The following is a 21,133-nucleotide window of genomic DNA, read 5'->3' as shown; positions in this document are numbered from 1 at the left end:
GAGGGACTTGATTCTCATTGAGCAGCTTCTCAGCACTGTGACAGACGACCTGGCTGTGTGTATCAGGGATGAAGGCCTTAGAACGTTCCAGGAAGTCATAGAGAGGGCCGAACGCTTTGCGGAAGCTAGAAGGGGAATCAGGGTCTTCAAGACCAGTGCAGGTTCTCTAGGTGGGGGACTCAAGTCTTCGCCCATGCCGAAGCGTGGGAACCTAAGCTATTCTCAGCATCCGTTGGCTGAACAATCACCGTATTCAGTTGTTCCGCCTCGTGGCAGCATGGCGTCTGCCCCTAAGTCGGCCACTGCACCGGGTAAGGGGGGCAATCAGTGTTTTTATTGTGGCGATGGGGGACATTACAAACGCGACTGTCCAAAGTTAAAGAGAGACCGGAGGCAACAAGCGGCAGTCAGCCACACACACGAGAGTTGCGCTTTAGCAACTGTACCTGTGTTCAGCGCTGAACAACAAGGTGACTAAGGAGGAATGGGGCCTACCTGTTCTGTGTTTCTCAGCCTCGTAGAGGATCGGATAGTCGATTCTATTCGAGACTCTGGCGCTACATGCACTTTCGTTGACGAGAGTGTGGTACCTCCTGACGCCGAGAAAGGAGGAACATGTCAGGTGACTGGAGTTGAAAAGTCCTTCAACGCTGTCCGTCCTTATGTTAAGGTACAGGTTGCTACACCGTACTTTAAAGGAGCTGTGTGGGCTGTGGCACTCCGGAATCCTGCATATACACTGCTCATTGGTAACAACGTGCTTTTCGCAGACGGCACACGACAGGGGGTGTCGACGCAGCTACCCAGGGAGGTGCTGGCAGCAGTAACCACACGAGCGATGGCAAGGGATCAGGCGCCCGTCTTACAGCCTACTCAGGGACCGGTGACAGACGCAGTAGCTCTCCACACGGATAGGGAGACCGTCCGTCGTCTTCAGGCCAGAGACCACACCCTGCAGCAACTGAGACAAGCGACAACGCCCAATATCAACACAGAACGGGAGGGGAAGGCATCTTACACAATGCATGACGGTCTCTTGTTCCGTGTGTTCCACAAGAACGGGGAGCACCTCAAGCAACTGGTGGTACCTCTGGGCCTCAGACGCACCGTTCTCTCCCTAGGGCATGACATACCCATGGCAGGGCATTTGGGAGTTCGGCGGACACAAGAGCGAGTGTGGCAACACTTCTACTGGCCTGGCATGTGCAAGGACGTCCGCCAGTACTGTCGGTCGTGTGACGTCTGTCAGCGTACTTCTCCGCGTGGCAAGAACCAGCGTGTGCCATTAGGTACTGTCCCTCTTGTGTCAGAACCCTTCCAGAAAGTGGGAGTGGACCTCGTAGGTCCAATCACTCCAGCCTCTGCGCGGGGCAATCGTTACATTCTGATGGTCGTTGATTACGCCACACGTTACCCAGAAGCCGTTGCGTTGAAGGGAATCGATTCTGTCACAGTTGCAGACGCACTGTGGCAAATGTGGACCCGAGTGGGAGTACCCTCGGAGGTACTCACAGACAGAGGTACCCAGTTCACAAGTGACGTGATGGCTCAGGTAAACCGGTTGTTGGGGATCCATGGCAGAACTACGACTCCGTACCATGCACAGGCAAACGGTCTTGTCGAGCGTTTCAACGCCACCCTGAAGAAAATGATCCAACGCCTCTGTATTGAGAAGCCCAAGGATTGGGATCTGTTCATTCCAGCCGTCCTGTTTTCGTTCAGGGAAGTGCCACAGGAGTCCCTGCGGTTTTCTCCCTTTGAGCTTCTGTATGGCCGCACGGTCAGGGGGCCCATGGCTCTTTTGCGCCAGCTGTGGACCAAGGAAGCGTCATCGCCTCCAGAAACCCTCACGGAGGTAGAGTATGTGGTGGATCTGCGCAATCGGCTGGAAGAGACCTGCAGGCTGGCACGAGAGAACCTGCAGCAAGCAGCCACCAAGTACAAGCGACAGTATGATAAAAAAAGCCCGTGAGCGATGGTTCGAGGTAGGAGACGAAGTCTTGCTGCTCTTACCAGAGAAAAAGAACAAGCTCCAAATTGCTTGGCAGGGCCCCTACAGGGTGATAGAGCGGGTGGGCGACTGGGATTACCGTATTGCGGTCAAAGGAACCCCACGACTCTATCATGCCAATCTACTGAAGCGGTACACCCGGAGAGAGGAGTGTTCCGCAGCTGTAGCCCCAGTGGTCATAGAAGAAACAGAAGATGACCACACAGGCTCTTTCAGCTCACAGGGGATTCCACTTCTACCCTTGCAAGCAGAAGAGACATGGAAAGATGTCTCTGTCCACACAAACCTCACTTCTTCACAGAAGCAGGAAATCATGGATATCTGTCAGAGTGCTAGTGGCGTTCTCACCGACCTTCCCCTCAGGTGCACCGTGGGGGAGTGTGAACTGGTTCTGGAGGACATTACACCAGTACGAGTCCGCCAGTACCCACTGCCCCACTCACAGTATGACGTAATCAGAGAGGAGGTCCAATCCATGCTGAAGATGGGAGTGATCGAGCCTGCCACGTCACCTTACTCTGCACCCATCGTACTAGTCAAAAAGAAAGACGGGAAGGTTCGCTTCTGTGTGGACTTTCGCCGTCTCAACCGGGTACTACGCTTTGATGCAGAACCGTTGCCCGATGTCAACCAGATTTTTGCAAAGCTGAGCCATGCCAAGTACTTTTCTAAACTCGACTTAGCTAAAGGGTATTGGCAGATACCCATGAAAGAGAGTGACCGACCCAAGACCGCATTCACGACGCCACAGGGTCAGTTTCAGTGGCTGGTGATGCCGTTCGGGCTGAAAACGGCCGGTGCGATTTTTAGTCGCATCATGCGAAGAGTTCTGGGACCACTGCAGTTAGATGATGCCCATAACTTTATGGATGATCTGCTGCTGGCCACCGGTACTTGGGATCGTCACACCGAAGTTCTGCAGCAGATACTCTGCCGCCTACAGGAGGTACAGCTGTCGGCGAGACCTACTAAGTGCCAGCTTGGCTGTCCGGAAATCAGCTTTCTTGGACACCACCTCCAGGGTGGTCAGCTGCACCCAGAACAGGACAAGGTAGCAAAAATCCGGGAAGCACACCCTCCTGCCACAAAGAAGGAGCTGCGTGCCTTCCTTGGACTGGCTGGCTATTACAGGCGTTTCGTGCCTAAGTTCTCAGAAACAGCCCTACCTCTGACCAACAAGACCAAGGGCAGTGAGCCCAACAAAGTTCTGTGGTCGGATGAGTGCCAGAAAGCCTTTGACAAGTTAAAAGAAGCACTCATCAACCCCCCAGTGCTGGTCCTTCCCGACCCTAGCAAAACATTTGTGCTACGGACAGACGCCTCAGGGTTGGGCCTTGGGGCCGTGCTTCTTCAGGATCACGGTGAAGGACTACAACCCATAGCTTTCGCCAGCAAGAAGCTCAGTGGAGCTGAACAGCGGTACCACACCATAGAGCAGGAGGCACTGGCAGTGGTTTGGGGTATACGGAAGTTCTATCCCTACCTGTATGGAAGGCATTTTGTGCTTGAGAGCGACCATCATCCTCTCAAGTATCTGCACCGTATCCGTCCCGTCAGTCGACGTCTCATGGGCTGGGCTGTGGAGCTCCAGTCTCACAGCTTCACCTTCAGACACATCAAGGGTGTCAACAACTTGGGGGCAGACTACCTGAGTAGAACTGGGCAGTAACTGAAGGTTTGACTCATGCCGAGTCGCTGCACCGGGGTTGACCGGTGTGTTGGCCCTGTCCCACTGTTTCCCCATGCGATGCAGATTTAGCCCTAGCGGATGGTTGGAACGCTTGATCCGTTGGTCTGTTGAGCGGGGACGGTGCACAGCGTTTACCATTTCTTGTGTTTTGTTTCACATAATTATTTTACAATTCAAGTAATTGACGAAGCATGTCAACCGTGCATGGCTGTAAGTGTGAATCTCAGATTTGAGATCGACACTTTTAAGGAGGGGGGAAACTGTCGCGTGCGACAGTGTAGCGTTGAAAAAAAAAAAAAAGAAAGAAGGAATTTGGGTCAACTTGACCCCTCGAATACGTCATGATTTTCGCTGTTTGCTTTGTTTTGTTTTTCTTGTTCCCTTCTTTCTTTCTTTATTTCTATGCGTGCGTGCACGTGCGTGTGTACGCGCGAATGAGCGTGTGCTCCTTCCCTCCCTCTAGTCAGCTCAGGTTGATGTTGTTGTTGTTTTTTCGTGCATGCATATCTGCCGGTTGTTTAGCTCAACTACAAGTTTGATAAGGACAATTCATACGGGATTTACCTCGACGGGTCAGATCAACTGGGGAAGAACAGTGTGTTTTGCGGGCTTCGCGCCGACAGCCAAGAGTTTCACTTCGACTTGGCTCTAAACACGAACCTGTTGTCCGACGATTTTGTTGTGGGGTACTGGGGCGGAAATGGAAGCATGCATCGCAGCAAGGAATTGTGGGACCGGAAGAAGAGAGGGACCAACGGTCGTCAACGCCGCACTAGTCACTGTTCCTGCTCCATTCGTTTTGGAGTGAGGGGTTGTTTTTTACCGATTCAGTTCGGGTTTGGGGCCTCCAGTGCCACTACATTTCCTGGGTCCATGTCCGACCAGGAGGTCTGGAATTACGTCCTAGTTCCAGGGATTTAATCTCCCGTATTATTTTTTTTCACGAGCTCTTGAGGTGAGTCAGGTTAGAATGGTGAAGAATGCTAGTTTTGTTTTTATTTTTCTATAGACAGGGAGTGACCGTTGACATATATTTCAGGTTTTGGTGTTGTTGTTATTATTGCATTTTGAGATACATACTTTAATTTCAGTGCAGTGTGCCCCTGCTAATCCTTGTGGATTCTGATTTATGGATATCTGTGTGCACACATTCTGTTATTGTTTTTTGTTTTTGTTTTTTTAACGGTTGTATTAAGGCGTTCAGCTGTACATGTGAGTGTGTGCGAAACCCCTCTGTGTGTCTGCTTTAGCACATGTACTGTTTTTTGTTGTTGTTTTTTTTAATTTTTGCTTGACTCTTCACTCGAGTCTTTTTACAGCTCTGAAGAGTGGTCCGCCATTGTCCTGGACATCCACATCCTTCCCTGCACCCGTGATACCCTGAGACTGTCACAGGGGTGTCCCCAACGTATACAACTGCCGCTTTACACCCCACCTGTCTACAGAAAGACTAGAACTCCCAGTGGTCGCCTGCATCGTGCGTTGTTTGTGACAAGGACCTGTGTGTTCGGAACTAATGCGAGTCGTACATGGACGGTAGAGGATGCGTGTGTATGTGTGAGAGCAGTGCATAAGAGGGGTGAGTGTACGTGTTCGAGCGAATGTGATTTACTCATTTATTTTTCCCTCATTCCCACTTATGATGTGGCAATTTGAATTAGCGGGTTAGTAAGTTTGGGGAGTGGAGGGGGTATTAAGGGAAATAGTTAGGCCCCACTGCTGTTTTGGTTGTCAGTATATCCGTGTGAGTGAGTGAATAAAGTGTGGTATTGTGTACAAATTCTTGGTGTTGGCTGCATTTAATTGAGCGTGCGAGGATCCGGAGACCCATTTTTTCTTAAATTTTCTTTTATTAGATTGCGCGGGGCCTGTCGGGTTGTAGGTGGTCCTCAACCTCGACCGGTCACGTGACAATTGATGTGCAACATTTGTCGACTTAAGTGTACGATTTGCTACAATGATATATATATATATATATACATATATATATATATATATATATATATATATATATATATATATATATATATATATATATATAATGATGAAAAGCTTTCTGTCTGACTTATTCATTTTATTTTATTGTATGTTTTGATTGACGAACAAAAGTGTATTTGATAACCGGGCTACACACGCTCTCTCTCTCTCTCTCTCTCTCTCTCTCTCTCTCTCTCTCTCTCTGTGTGTGTGTGTGTGTGTGTGTGTGTGTGTGTGTGTGTGTGAACTGAACAGAATCATCAGTAGAATAGAATAGAATATTTTATTGTCATAAAACCTTAAGGTTTGTAGGACACAATAAAACTGACATAAGCATGAGCATATTATCAATATTATCAATGTGTGTTCTCAAACACAGACACTGACCTACGTGCGCGAGCGCACATATGCACATAAAAACACAGACACACAAACGGCACGCGGCCCAAACACTCAGTCAGACACACACTCACACACACACTCACACACACACACACACACACACACACACACACACACACGCACGCACGCACGCATCATCGGCACGCGCGCCGCACGCACACACAAACATACATACATACGGCTCACACACACACACACACACACACACCGTCAGTGGCACACACACACACACACACACACACACACACACACACACACACACACACCCTCACTCACAGTAACATATCGAATTCCACTTTTTATGTGAGTGACAGACGCACACACATGGGTGTTACCCACCGCGCAAGACATTTGAAACATTAGGCCTACTGGGCGAACCAGTTTTGCAAACACGACCATACTATTTATACAGGCTTACTTACCTCAGTGGTCACGGTGGGTTGGGGCGGGGGTGGGTCAGTAGAGTGAGATGCGTGGTGATTTTTGTTGTGTCATGTGAGAAGGGGAGGACAGAGGTCTCGGTCACGGTGCGCTGTGTGTGCTTAGTTCTTGCGTGTGTGTGGACAAGGGGAGAGAGAGAGAGACTGAGAGTCTGTGTGTGTGTGTGTGTGTGTGTGTGTGTGTGTGTGTGTGTTATGTGTGTTGGTGTACACAGTGTGGTACGTGTGGTGTGTGTGTGTGTGTGTGTGTGTGTGTGTGTGTGTGTGTGTGCCGTGTGTTTGTTTGCGTGTGAATGTGTGCGAGCGACAGAGCGAGCGACCGAGAGAGAGAGAGAGCGCCGGAGTGCGAGTATGATAATAAATTGTCCAAACGACAGCCTGAATGCATCCCATGGGGAAAAAAATTCGATGCAAAGTCTTTTTTTTTTTTTTTTTTTTTGGTTTAAAATTTTTATATATATATATGGTTACTCATAAGCAAATTGATGAAGTTTGTCAAAGACAAAGTTGTATATATATATATATATATATATATATATATATATATAATTATTTTGATTTAAAAAAAATCTTACTTATTTATCTATTTTATTTTATTTTTAAATTAATCATTTATTCATTTATTTATTCATTTCATTTTATTTCATCCTTATTTATCATTATCGTTTTGTTTTTTTGTTTTTATTGTTTTCATTTCTGTTTTTTTCTAGTTTCATTATCATTATTTTACTATTATTCTTATTATTATATCTAATTTTTTATATTAATATACTTCTTTTTTTTTTTTTTTTACAAGGCCTGACTAAGCGCGTTGTATTACGCTGCTGGTCAGGCGTCTGTTTCAGTGGCGCGGCAGATCATAATCGAGTGTGGTGTAGCATATCATGTATAGATTTGTCCGGCCGAACGCAGTGACGCCTCCTTGAGCTACTGATACTGGTACTGATGCTGTCTGAGACAACTATTTGTTGCTTTAATTATCATTATTATTATAATTATTATTATTATCATCATCATCATCATTATTATTACTGCTATTATCATCATCATCAATTGTTGGCATTATCATTATCAACATTATTAATATTATAACTATCATTATTATTAGTCGTTATCATTACTATTATTATTATGGTCAAGACCATGAGAGAGAGAGTGATGTCAAAAAATAAAAGATGAATTGCCAAACAACGATTAAATATTTTGCTGAAAATGTCTATAATCTCAGTACTACTGTCCAGCAGTGAAATATACGCTGCCAGCCTCCAGCAAGATGGAGATCGACTGACCGGCTGCCGCGCTCGACCGCCTGTTTATATTACCGCGGTTGCCACTCCTCATTCAGCTCAGTGGCGCGAGCACACACAGATACAGATCGATATGAGTGCACACACTCAATCACACACTCTCTTTTTCTCTATATATCTGCCGTAGGTCCAGTTGGTCCTTTTTCAACAAGTCCTGTCTCCTGTGAAGACAAGTACTTCCACTGGTGCTCTCCAAGGTACACTGTCCTGTCACCCGTACTATTCAACGACTGCGCTGGCTCACACACGGCACACACACACACACACAAACACACACACACACACACACGACAAGTACTTCCGCTTCCACTGGTGCTCTCCAAAGTACAGATCGACGGTAATGTCACCCGTACTGTTCAGACTACTGATAATGATATACAAATGACTGCTCTCTCTCTCTCTCTCTCTCTCACACACACACACACACACACACACACAATGCAAGTCTCGTATCGATTGTCTGTGGAAACTAAAAAAAACATCAGAGTTATCACTCTCAGTTCTTCAGCCGGATTCTGATATGCTTGATTGAATCTGTTTTAACGAAGTTGTTCTTGTTATATGCTAATATGTGGGTCTTGCTGTAAAGAACAAGAAAAAACAAGTTTAAATAGGACTGCGAATGTATACAACACGTTTGTGGGTGTGAGACAGAGGAGTTTAAGTGTTCCTTACAACTCGGAATGTCAGAGTGCGACGGAAAGAAAGCCATGTGCATACTCTGCCATACTCTGGCAAACCAGTACTGATCAACTTTCCTCCTTCCAGCAAACGCTTCGATGTCCCTAAACTAAAAACAAACAGAATGAAACACAGCTTTGTTCCAAGGTCAAATCAACTGTTAAACATTAATAGTGACTAATAATTAGTTGTGTGATTCCATAGAAAGTAAGCCAATGTATATATATGTGTGTGACATTTCACTTTGAACATAACATTGAACAGCACATTTTATGATCTGTATGTTTAATTATAGCATGATATTGTATGCCTTTAACTGTGATTATTGCATTTGTATCGCTGTGTCTATTGTAAGTGTGTGGTTCAATCTAAGCCGGCTAACATCAGTTTTAGCATTTTGTTAGTCTACCGTGATTATTGCATGTGTGCGATTGTGACCATTGTATTTGGGATCTACTTTAAGTCCAAATTCAGGCTTTAATATATTGAATGACTGTAATTTTCATACAATGTTTTAAGTGATTTACACTGCGGCCACAACTTAATTTCTTTGCGGGGATATTTTGTATTATGTTATTCTGTTTTATTTTTCTGTCGTTGCTGATATTGCTATGTTTTATTTTGCGTAATTCTTAATCTTTTGATTCCTGTAGTTCTGTTTGCAATAAATGTTTTGTTTTGTTTTTAAATCGGTGTTTTGTTTGCGTTATTGTTGTTATCAAATCCATGTTATTGCGCGTGTTGAACATTCCAAGGTAACTTATGCGTTTTGCTAAGAGAAGTAACTATTCCCTGGGGATGAAGAGTACAGGAAGGTGGTGTCCCTTGACAGTTTGGCTCTTAAAATAGTCATTTTTCCTCCCCATTCTGTTTTCGTTCTAGAAGAACAAGATATGTTTGATATGTCTGTTGACAACAAAGGTGACTATTTTCTTCGTTATAAAGAAAATATTTTGATTCGGATCCCACCGTGTATGTACAGAGTGTGGATATATTTCCATTGTTTTTATTCTAAATGTAAAACAAATCAGCTCATTACTTAGGGAGGCACTACAATGTTGAGAACAGCATTGACAACACATCGGGTGTCTCAACACATGATTACTTGTACAGTGTACCAGACCGTCGACCAACTATTACAGATGTTGTGAAACAGGATGCGATTTCGTCTTTACAGCGACAAATATGAATCACCATACAGGTACCCTTTTTTTTCTCCAGAAGAACGACAGCATGAAGAGATAAACACATCATGATATATCATATCGGTGTGTTCATATGACCTGAAGTTATTCACTTTGATGTTCCGTGTTTTGTTTTTGTCTTGTTTGCGTTGAATTTTTGTCGATTAATCTCTTCAGTGTTGGACATTATTTTGGCTTGTGCTTCCTATTTGCAAGGTGGTTTTTGGCTACGGGGGAAATACTCAACAACAAAAATACTGGCAGGCAAACGACTAGAAGAAAGTTTACACAACCCGATTACACGTCCCAAGGATTCCTCGTCATCGGACTCTTCTCCAAGTTCTGGCTGCTTGTATGCGCCACTCCCGGTTATCTGTAATTTTGCCTTAAAATCTTCAAACATAATTTCTTGGTCCGACCAGAATTTGCCCGAGGTTTTGGGGACAAATTCCAAAGTACGACTGTTTGCCGACGATTGCATACTGTACCGAGAAATACACCAGTTCCAGGACCACATTTCACTCCAAGAAGACCATGCCAAGTTCGAAGAATGGGCTGGAGAATGGGGAATGAGGTTTAATGCCAAAAAATGTTATGTTCTTCCAACCAAACACTGCTCGTCCTTCTACAACAAACTTAATACCGCTCGTCCTTCTACTACAAACTTAATCAGTTAATGGGGGAATCCTCCAACATGTGGATCAAAATCCCAACCTGGAAATACAGATTTCTGCAGACTTAAAATGGTCCACACATATCACAAACATCTGCAAGAAGGCAATCTCCACGCTCGGATTCCATAAGCCTACATTTCGCTCGTTCGATCTGTCCTGGACTACGGAGCCACTGTTTGGGACCCATACTTGGCAAAAAGATCAGAACAGACTTGAGCGAGTGCAGAGACGGGCAGCGTACTTCATAAAAAGGGATTATAAGTCACAAGACCTATGATGTGTCACCCGGATGCTCCAGGAGCTAGGTTTGCCCACACAATAAGAGCGAAGGAAGCAACAAAGGCTTGTCACACTCTTTAAAGTGACAGAAGGCCAGGTTCCAGCTCATCACCTGAGGAATTCCTGACCCCTGCAGACAAAACCAAGAGGAAGATCAAAATGAAGACTTAAACAGACGATGTGTCAACCAACATCATTGCCAGACATGTGCACAACAACAGCCGTGGCTATACAAAATTCCCAGGCAAGTTCAGAGCAGTATAAATGCTCATTCTTTGTCAGGACAGTAGCAGACTGGAACAAACTGGAGGAGGAGGTTGTACAGGCATGCTCCATCGCCACATTTTCTGCAGCATTGGGCAGAGCACCCTTGACTGCCTGGCTACCAGGAGTAAATCAACCCCCCCAACTTATATTTAGTTGCGTAAATAAATTTTAATTAAAATATAGATGAGGACAATTTGAGCTTAAAACAAAAATAGATAGATTCATAGACTAATCTGTAATCAAGCCATGCACTCCCATTACCCATTGTGACGATAGTCTGCAAAGGTTCCTGCAACTTATGGTTCCAGATTCCAGATTGTTGAGCCTGTTCTTGAAATTAACTGAAGGCTGTGCCAAATGTTGACAGTTCTCAGTGCAGATGAGTTCTTCCTCATCGTTCGCATTGTGTAAATTTTCATGGAATGTCCCCTGGTTCCTATATGTCACTTCCTTCCAGAGTTTGATGAAGACACACACATCCTTGTCATAAATTCCTGTAATGATCTTATGTATTTCAATTATGTTTCCTCTTAACCTACAGTAGCTAAGTGTTGGTAACTTCAGCTTCTTAAGTTCTTTAGTCGTTGGGCATAAGATCGGTCTTTAAACTCTGGAATTTGCTTTGTAGCATGCCTCTGAACTTTTGATCTGCTCTACTAATTTTGTGCTTATAGGGTACCAGACGGAACTTGCATAGTCAAGGTGTGATCTCACTAGCGATTTATATTGTGGCAGGAATCTCTTCTTGTTTAAGTGGTGGAATGCCCTTCTGATGACTGCAAACATTTGATTAGCTTTTTCCACTTTTTCTCTGCCATGTTCTTCAAACTCAAGCCCTTCGTCAATCGCAGTGCCTGCAGATAATGAAAGCAGACATACCGAGCTTTCTGGATGGTGGATATTGATGATAATGATAATATTAATAATAATAATGGATACTTATATATATATATATTGCACACTATCCAGAAATCTGCTCCAGGTGCTTTTATTGATTACAAAACACATTTGTTTACATAACACAATTTTCAGTGTTATGGACACACTACAAAATGTGACTAACAAACTACACACACACACACACACAAACACACACACAATGCATACATACATTTGTATATGTATATATCATATGTACAGCAGCTGCCCTCTCAGTCTCCACATATGCACACATAAACACACATGCACAGACGCTGCACACAAACACACACACATATATGTGTGTTTGCGCAATCAAAGATAGATCTATACAAATACACACAAATACACATTCATACACATGCATGTGTGTGTGTACGTATACACATAATGACATATTGAGTATATGTGATGCAGCATGCAAAAACTCAGCTAAAGTCAGAATTTATTATTTTTGACATTTATGTACTTTCAGAAAGTTGAAAAATAGCAGATTAACATACAAAAACCACAACTGATCTGTCTGTCAGTTTTTTTCTGTCATTTTTCAAAGTTTGCCCCAAAAAGTACAAATAGGGAAATTGGCTAATGAAAAAAACATACTTTTGCCTGCCTGTAACTTTAGAACAAGAATTATCTTGTACATGTATATTTGGTGTCAACTCAAAAGATTTAGAATTAAGTAATATATATATATATATATATATTAATGGAAAAAGCACGGGAAATTCATATTTTCTCTCTGTACTCAAAGAAAGTCAAGAATGGTGAGTGGAGGAGTGATGTCATGCCAGGAGAAAGCAGAGTCAAAAGTGACAGTGAATGTTCATATTAGAGACAAAGGCCGCATTTGCATCTGAACAAAAAATATTTCTCATAATGCTGATGAATATTTTGAACTTTGTCTTTTAAATCTTTAGATCTGGGAATGCTGATGAATATTTTGAACTTTGTCTTTTAACTCTTTAGATCCCAGATCAAAATAACATTTACTAACTCAGTATTTTGCAGTCATTAAGTGTATCGCCACATCATTGGCTGACATCATGTCAGAAAAGCCTGGAGTCAGATGTACTGAACATTGCAACTTATGTGACAGATGTGTGCAGCAGTGCCTACAGCACATGCACCAGAAAACATTAAGTGATTAACCTTCAGATTTTTTCCAGCACTGTTTCCTCTGCAGCCAGTTTATTTTCTGTGAATGGCTTTGAGCATGTAAAGTACCAGCATACAAACACATGTAACTTCCATTTGAACAATAGCATTTATGTGAAATTTTGTTTGTGGTTAAGATAAAAAAAAACAAAAAACCCATTTAATTACACATACTTAACCGTGACCCAACTAGTGCAGACTCGGGCAGTAGAAAATTTCCTTTGAAGACCATGTGGATATAGTTTACAGGCTTTATAATTTAGTAAATATATATATATATATATATATATATATATATATGTGTGTGTGTGTGTGTGTGTGTGTGTGTATGAGTGGTAAAAATAAAATGAAATTATATCAAAACTTCACAACAAACAGCAACTGTATCAGTGTAAAATTTTGAGCGGGGAGGTGCATTTTTTTTCATACTTTATTCTTGAAGCATGGGTTTGGTAGTACTCAGACATGACAATTCGGAACCATGGCATTTCAATCAATGGATCATAAAATGATTGTTTTGTAAGGCCAGTCAAAAGGAGAAGACACTGAAAAACTTTAATTTAAGCCGGGTCGATATCAAGCCAAATGCAAACACAATATACGCTGGGCATTTTTTGTTTCTCCTGTCCTGCATATTTTATTATCTGTTTGTTTCTGTAACAAGTAGATCAACCACATTGGTGGTAAAAAGAAAAAAAAATTAATCTGTATCTGATAAACATTCGTGGATTATCGCTGCAGCTGCAATTTCCGAAAACCCAACTGGCCAGTCATGAAAATATCCACTCGGAAAGCGGTTTTCATCAACATTATTGAACTGTCCAAGATCCCGACATTCACATCACCATGATCATCCATTTGTCGAAAATGTTCTGGCAAAAAAACGTTCAAATTCATTGCCAGAATCATTATCGAGGAAGAATTCTAAAATTTCCTGAAACTGTGAATGTGCCATTTGACTCCGGTCCAAAATTAACTAAAAAAACCTCTTTAAAAACCTGAGAAAACTCCAGCAGAATCAACCAGATGGAAAGCAAATGGCTGAAGCTTTGTTCTGAAAATGGGCGCATGACTAATTGGGGGTCAAGGCTGTTGGAAATTGTATAACACCAGCACGGAATTTGAACATTCTAAGCTGGTCGTCAATTGTCGCTGCTGGTTGCTAGAGTGTTATCGCTTGGCGCTTTTTGTTTCCGTTGGCATGCTAAAGGTTAAAGAATACTACAGTTTCTGGCAGTTTTATGCTAGAATACTTACCGTCAGCAAAGATAAGACTTCAAAGATGTGAAATTTGTAAAAATCTTAATAATCTTAATTTTCATTATTTTGACCCTAATAAGATGTTTTTGTGCATAGCTAAGAATAGCTGGGTGTGACGTGAGCCGGGTTTTCATGTGCTGTGTCACATATGTATACACACATAGTCAAGCACACCACATGCAAAGAAGTGGACCTGTTACATTGCTTACAACTAAACTTATTGCTGAGGGAAGAGGTGAGTTTTGAGACCAGATTTGAAAGAGGCGAGGGAGTCAGAACGATGGAGGTTATCAGGGAGCTTGTTCCACATCTTTGGTGACTGAAAAGAAAATGACCTGAGTCCGTTGGTCTTACTTCTGATGTGAGGTCTCCTGAGAAGTTGTGTATCAGAGGAAGAATGGAGCTGGCGAAACAGGGGTATAGATATGGAGGAGTTCAGAAAGATAAGGCCAGATTTGTTGACTGCAGAAAAAGTCCGAGTGGATAGCTTATATAGTTATAGTCTAATGGCTGCTGCCCAGAGAACATAATCCAGCTGATTGCGTCATTCCATGATGGCATGCAGGTGAGAGTACAGGAAAATACTGACATGTCGGATCCGCTCCCTGTGGTAAATGGAGTGAAGCAGGGCTGTGTCCTGGCACCCACACTGTTCTCCATTCTCTTCTCTGCCATGCTGATTGACGCCTTCCAAGACTGTGACCAGAGCATCTACATTCAGTTTCGCACAGATGGCAAACTTTTTAACTTGCAGTGACTCCACGCCAGGTCCAGGGTGTTTGAGGCACTGTTGAGAGAGTTCCTCTTCACTGATGACTGCGCACTTGCTGCACACACTAGCTCACAGAACGCCAGTGCCTCCCCCCCACCTGCAATCAAGATCGATGACACAGAGATCAAGTCAGTCAACAAGTTTTGCTACCTTGGCAGCACCCTATGCAGCAACGGAGCCCTTGAAGCAGAAGTGACGCGGCGCATCGCCGAGACCAGCTCTGCCTTTGGCTGACTCAACAACAGGCTGTGGAACAACAAAGGCATTAGGCTTAGCACCAAAATCAAAACCTACAGAGCTGTTGTGTTGACCACCTTGTTGTACTGCTGTGAAACATGGACGATGTATCGCCGTCACATTCAGCAACTTGAGCAGTTTCACCAGAGATGCCTACGAAAGATCCTCGGCATAAAGTGGCAAGACAGGGTCTCCATCCTCCAGGTCCTAGAGAGGAGTGGCCTGCCCAGCATCGAAAGCCTGCTGATCCAGTGCCAACTACGCTGGACAGGACACGTCTGCATGACAGACAGCAGGATCCCAAAGATGCTTTTGTATGGCCAGCTGAAGGAAGGCCACCGCGAACTTGGAAGACCCTGCAAGCACTTCAAGGACACCTTGAAGACAAACCTCAAAGCCTGTGACATAGACATCACTTCCTGGGAAACTGATGCCCTTGACCGCTCTTGCTGGAGGATGCTGTGCTCTAGTTGCATAAAGACATTTGAAAACAAGAGAACGCTGGCCAGTAAGGAGAAGCGTGAGCGAAGGGAGCAGGGCTCAACTTCTGGAGACGTTTTCCCTTGCAACACCAGTGGGAAGTGCTGCACATCCAGAATCAGCCTCTTCTCCCATATGAGGACACACACTGACAGATAAGCCTGCCTGCCTACTCATCCATCGGTCCGACGGGAGACTCCATCAGTATAGTCTATTCGATCTGAAACAGGCAACCAGTGGAGAGAGTGAAGGAGAGGAGAAACATGGTGAAATTTTGAAGCTCTCACATCACAGTTTTTTGGATGATAACTAAATTTACAAGTCTGGTCCAATCTCTCATCTTTCTGAGATTATTACCTGTACTCAAAAATGTATAGCTGACATAAAATCGTGGATGACAAGCAACAAATTACAGTTGAATGATTAAAAAACAGAAATGATTTTTCTTGCTCCTAAACATTTGCCATATTCTGTTTCACTTCCCCAAGCAAATGGGTGCAATGTTCCAACTTCAAAAATTGGTGTTTACTTAGACCAGACTATCTTTTGGACAGCAGATTTCCTCCATCTGTCAGATATGTTACCTCGAGTTAGTAGAATAAGCTCTACTCAGCGCTTTCTGTCTCAGGATGTAACAAGACCCCTTGTCTGTTCCCTGGTCCTGTCTAGGCTTGACTACTGTAATTCTTTGCTAGCTGGATACCCCAGCTACTTGTTATCCAGACTTCAGAGAATCCAAAACCATGCTGCACGGCTTATCTTCTGCTCTCCCAGATCTGCTCATATTACTCCTCTCCTTCACTCCCTCCACTGGCTACCTTTTGAGAAAAGAATAGATTACAAACTCTCTCTCCTGTGCTATAAATTTATGATTGGCATGTCTGCTTACTTTTCTGAGCTTCTCCATTACTCTCCAGCTCCGGTCATCAGGTAATGACCATCTCTTAAAAATTCCCTCCTACAAAACCATATCATATGGAAAATGCACTTTCTCTTTCCAAGCTTCTTCTGCATGGAAGTTGGAACTCACTCCCGTTTCCTGTCCATCATGCTGTTTCTTGCCCATCTTTCAAAACCGTTGAAGACTCATTTATTTCCAGCCATTCAAATCAGTAAATTAAATTATTACTCCTTGTCTTCACTTTTATGTTTTAATCAAGTTAATTTTTAAAAAACTTTTATTATTCTTACTATTTCTAAATGTACACATGTTCATATGCCTTGAACAATTGGGATGTGCATGCACATGCGTGTGTGTGTGTGTGTGTCTACATTTTTGTGTGGAGTGGGTGTGGGTTTGTGGGATGGAGTTGGAACAGGATGATTTGTGCATGTGGGTTATTTGTGTTTTTAGTATGCACGTGTCATTTCATTTTTTTTTTTTTTATTATTGTAAACGCCCAGGACTTTTGTATCATTAGATTGGGTGTACCAAATGTCCTGTTTGACTTACTTGTGTAAACAAAGTGAGTCTATGTTTTAACTGGGTGTTCGGTTGTCTGTGTGTGTGTGTCTGTGGTAAACTTTAACATTGACATTTTCTCTGCAAATACTTTGTCAGTTGACACCAAATTAGGCATAAAAATAGGAAAAATTCATTTCTTTCCAGTCATCTTGTTTAAAACAATATTGCACCTCTGGGATGGGCACAAAAAAAAAGAAAGAAAAAAAAGCCAAATTATATGCAAACTGCATTTACTGTTATATTTATACTCTCTAAACTTGGCACTTTGATCTGGTATTCTGACACAACAACAAGAGCAGTCATTGTTATCATTTTTTGTTCAAACAGGAACTTCTTTTGCTAAGCATGGAAATTTTATTTATTTTGCAAATGTTTTGGTGCAGGTAGTAAAAAAGGGAAATTAATCTGTAATTAATGCTAGGGGACTTAATTTGCTTTAAACTGATCTTTCTCATCTTAAACATTACATTTTGAAATTATACTCAATGCATAAAAAGCTTGTGTGTTTTACTCTCAGTGTACAGGGTTTTCACTATGTTCATTCGCCCAAGTGGTCTTTTTTGGAAAATACTAAAATCAATACGACGAGTGGACTTTACAGATCTATTGGCTGAGCCCTGAAGGTCATGGGCAAAAATCAGTTGCGTACACATATTTATACACATTCAAAGCGCGTGCTCATATTCTTCGCGAACGTGAACGACGCCATTTTGTTTCAAGTTGTTGACCTGCCCGTTCAGTCCTATATTCAATGGACAGTACACGATAACATGTGATGGAAAGTTGGAGAAGGAGACCGTTGAATATTTATTCAGAGAAAGATTTGTGAACGCCTCATCACTTACTGGATTATGCCCCAAACTGCCATAAAAATATCCACAGAATCAGTCGGAATTCACAGTTAAAAATTGTAAACCATGTGAGTTAATACCCTTGAATTGATCACGATGAAACGAAAAAATTTCCAGTCTGGACTTTTCTCAAAATGAAGTCCTTTTCACTTCATACAACTTTTAGAAGTACTTGTACTTGGCTCTACATGTTATTAGTTTAACAAAATACTAAATTTTCATATCAACTTTAAAACTATAAAACTAGAATGAACATAAAAGAGAAATTGAATTGACCGTGTCGTACTACATTCCCGGCGGGTGTAACTAAACTTGTAATCTATCTATATCTAGAGAAAACGGCTAAATGTTGCAGTGTGATTGCGGGGATAGCCACGTCTCCTTTACCGCAGACTTAAAAAGAATTTTTTATTGCCCTTAAAGATTTTTTGAATGCCCAAGATACACCAGAATAATATGATTTAAACAGCGTTCTCACTGCGAATACCGCAATTGATTTATCGCCCTTGAAAAAAGTATGTTCAAATATTAAATTTTAGAACGTCAGTTAAGGAGCCACGATAGTGTAATGAGTAAGACAGTTTCTTCTCACACGAACACACGGGGCTCGAATCTGGTTAGGACTTTTTAAATTTTATTATTGTTATTATTATTTGTCCATGGTTAAATGCTGTTTCAGCTAAACTAGTATTTCTGTCCTTTTTGATTTTAAACAGATTATATTATTCCTCATTTTGCTGAGCAGTCATCAGCAATGTCTTTATTGCTACAGTTAGTTCAAGCCATCTGTGTTGTTGGCTTCAACTTCAAGATGACATGGATGAATAAAATAGTGATGTGATTAAGATGATACTTCATAGTGATGAATATTTTGTAGTTTTTTTGTTTTTTCCCCCCAAAACAAAGACCATTGATTTGTTTCAGCCTGTTGAAGTGTTTCTCCACAAATTAGAGAACAGTGTGAATTTACATTCTTCTTTGAATTGGTTAATTTCCTTCTTTTATATATATATATATATATATATATATATATATATATATATATATATATATATATATATAAAATAAGAATTTATAATGAATCCTTCCAACTTGTTTTCCACTTTGTTGACCATTTTTCAGAGACTCGTGCACTCTAAACCACCAAATCGGTATTGTCTGACACTGATTGTGACTGACTTACCATCTTCATATGCCTTAACCATTTTTGTGGTTGTTAAAAAAAACAAAAAAACGACAAAACTTGTTTTGGAGGAACAGAAATAATCAGATGACAAAAATTATAAGAAAGATTTTACAGTAAGTTACACAAATATATGCAGCGTCATTAGACATATTTTTCAAAAAAACACACAGACACTCATACGCACGCACGCACACACACACACACACACACACACACTGATCACTTTTCTACCCATGTTCCATTAGCCACAGTGAAAAGATTTTGGATGATTATTCGTTGCAAAGAATGTTTTCGGAAATTTTAAACTCCATTTCAGTTGGTATCCTCCTTTGATTTATTTTGATTGATGTCGTTATTTATATTTACATCGTTGTAAGTTAATACTTGTTGATATGCATACACCTAATTTTCCTCCTATAACACCTCAATTATTGCACACCACCATCTCTGTAAACTTTTTATTTCTGATAATAGACATATTTTCATTTCCTCTAAAACATACATTAACACTTTCCTACACTAATATTCACTAGCATTCCCTCTCTTTCACCTACTACCTCTCTTCTTTTTGTCTAATAACACTTCTAGTGAATAGATGTTAAAATGAAGATCCAACACACACACACACACACACACACACACACACCCACACACACACACACACACCACACTATCTCTTCTTGAGGAATGTTATTGTTCTCTTTTATCCAGTGACAGATTAATGATGCACCATCTGCTTTTGTGATTTATTCTGGCTGTACATTTCAGACACACAACCTTTGTTGATAGATCTATGCTGACAACAGCCTGCAAACACACTGGTAAGATTATGGGAGTAAGGGTAAACTTGGAAAAAAAAAAAAAAGAAAAAAAAAAGTCCAGCCCAAGGTAAAAAAAAAAAAGGGCCCAGCCCAGCTTATTGACTGCAGCCTAACGATCCAGCCATCTGTTCAATAAGGCCCCCACAAAAGTTGTTGCAGATCAGAAAGAGGTGTTCTCAGTTTATGTTGCAGATTTCTGACACACTAACTAAGGCGAAACAATATAAATTCTTTTCAGATGAAAAGCTGATCTCATCCCCCCTCCTTCCCTGTATTTCCGTTCCTGGTCAGTCATGTGATCAGGTCTTCAATTGCCCTATCTTCTGATGTATTTGTATCTTCGTATCTGACTGTTATCCACATTTTTACACCATCAGGTGACCCAGGTTTGTGGTGGTGTTCGTTGGAAGAGCGAGAAGCATTCATCAATAGATCCATGATATCTAGTGTCAGGCTTTTGCACTGCTGGGATACCCACTGCGAAAGGTGGTTAATACATTAAAAAAAAAAAAAAAATCGGGGGGTGATTTCTGTTGGATAAATCCTGTTGCCTGTGGTCAGATGTGTTTGTGTTACTGACATTGTTCAATTTGTTGTTACATTCAATACATTGTGTCACCTGTCGGCTTTTTATATGCTCAGTTTCTGAGATCACCATGTATTTTCTTTTATGCCTGAAAGTTGGCATGAGTAGTTTTGATTTTAAGCTATAAAAAAGGCTGCTGTTGGAATACTTGTTTTTAGTGATCTGTAGATTCTGATTTGACTGCAACTGTATAGTGATGTGAGTTGTACTTGTTCATTTTGAATGTATGTATATTGTAAAAATACATTGTCGTACCAGTCAAGAAGAAAATTCAAACTATAAAAGAAAGAAAAAGATTTAACTTTTTAAAGTGAAATCATTGTATTCTTGAAAATTCACTGAACTTGAAAATGTTTAGCACCAGCATTATTATTCTTGATGTAAATTAAACTGTTTCACAGAAAATAAGTATGTAGGGCAATTATGTAATGAAAACAATTGGACTGATAAAATTACTTAGCAAGAAGTTGTAAAGAACAGTAAGATT

The 21,133-nt window shown here is 41.7% G+C and overlaps 1 protein-coding gene across 5 annotated transcripts in view; it reads left to right on the top strand.

Moving 5' to 3' along the window:
• The first annotated feature begins 9,578 nt into the window (after positions 1 to 9,578).
• The window catches only part of LOC143287550 (polyamine-transporting ATPase 13A3-like), a 188,200-nt gene continuing 176,645 nt past the window's right edge, over positions 9,579 to 21,133 (top strand). For all 5 annotated transcript variants that reach the window (XM_076595626.1, XM_076595625.1, XM_076595623.1 and 2 more), the window contains exon 1: positions 9,579 to 9,709. In XM_076595626.1, the coding sequence (XP_076451741.1) occupies positions 9,694 to 9,709 (16 nt within the window). In that variant the 5' untranslated portion in view covers positions 9,579 to 9,693. The remainder of the gene's footprint in view (positions 9,710 to 21,133) is intronic.

Source organism: Babylonia areolata, chromosome 11 (genome assembly GCF_041734735.1).
Source record: "Babylonia areolata isolate BAREFJ2019XMU chromosome 11, ASM4173473v1, whole genome shotgun sequence".
Taxonomy (NCBI): domain Eukaryota; kingdom Metazoa; phylum Mollusca; class Gastropoda; order Neogastropoda; family Buccinidae; genus Babylonia; species Babylonia areolata.
Note: the sequence above shows the minus strand (reverse complement) of the source record. Positions and strands in the feature narration are given on the sequence as shown.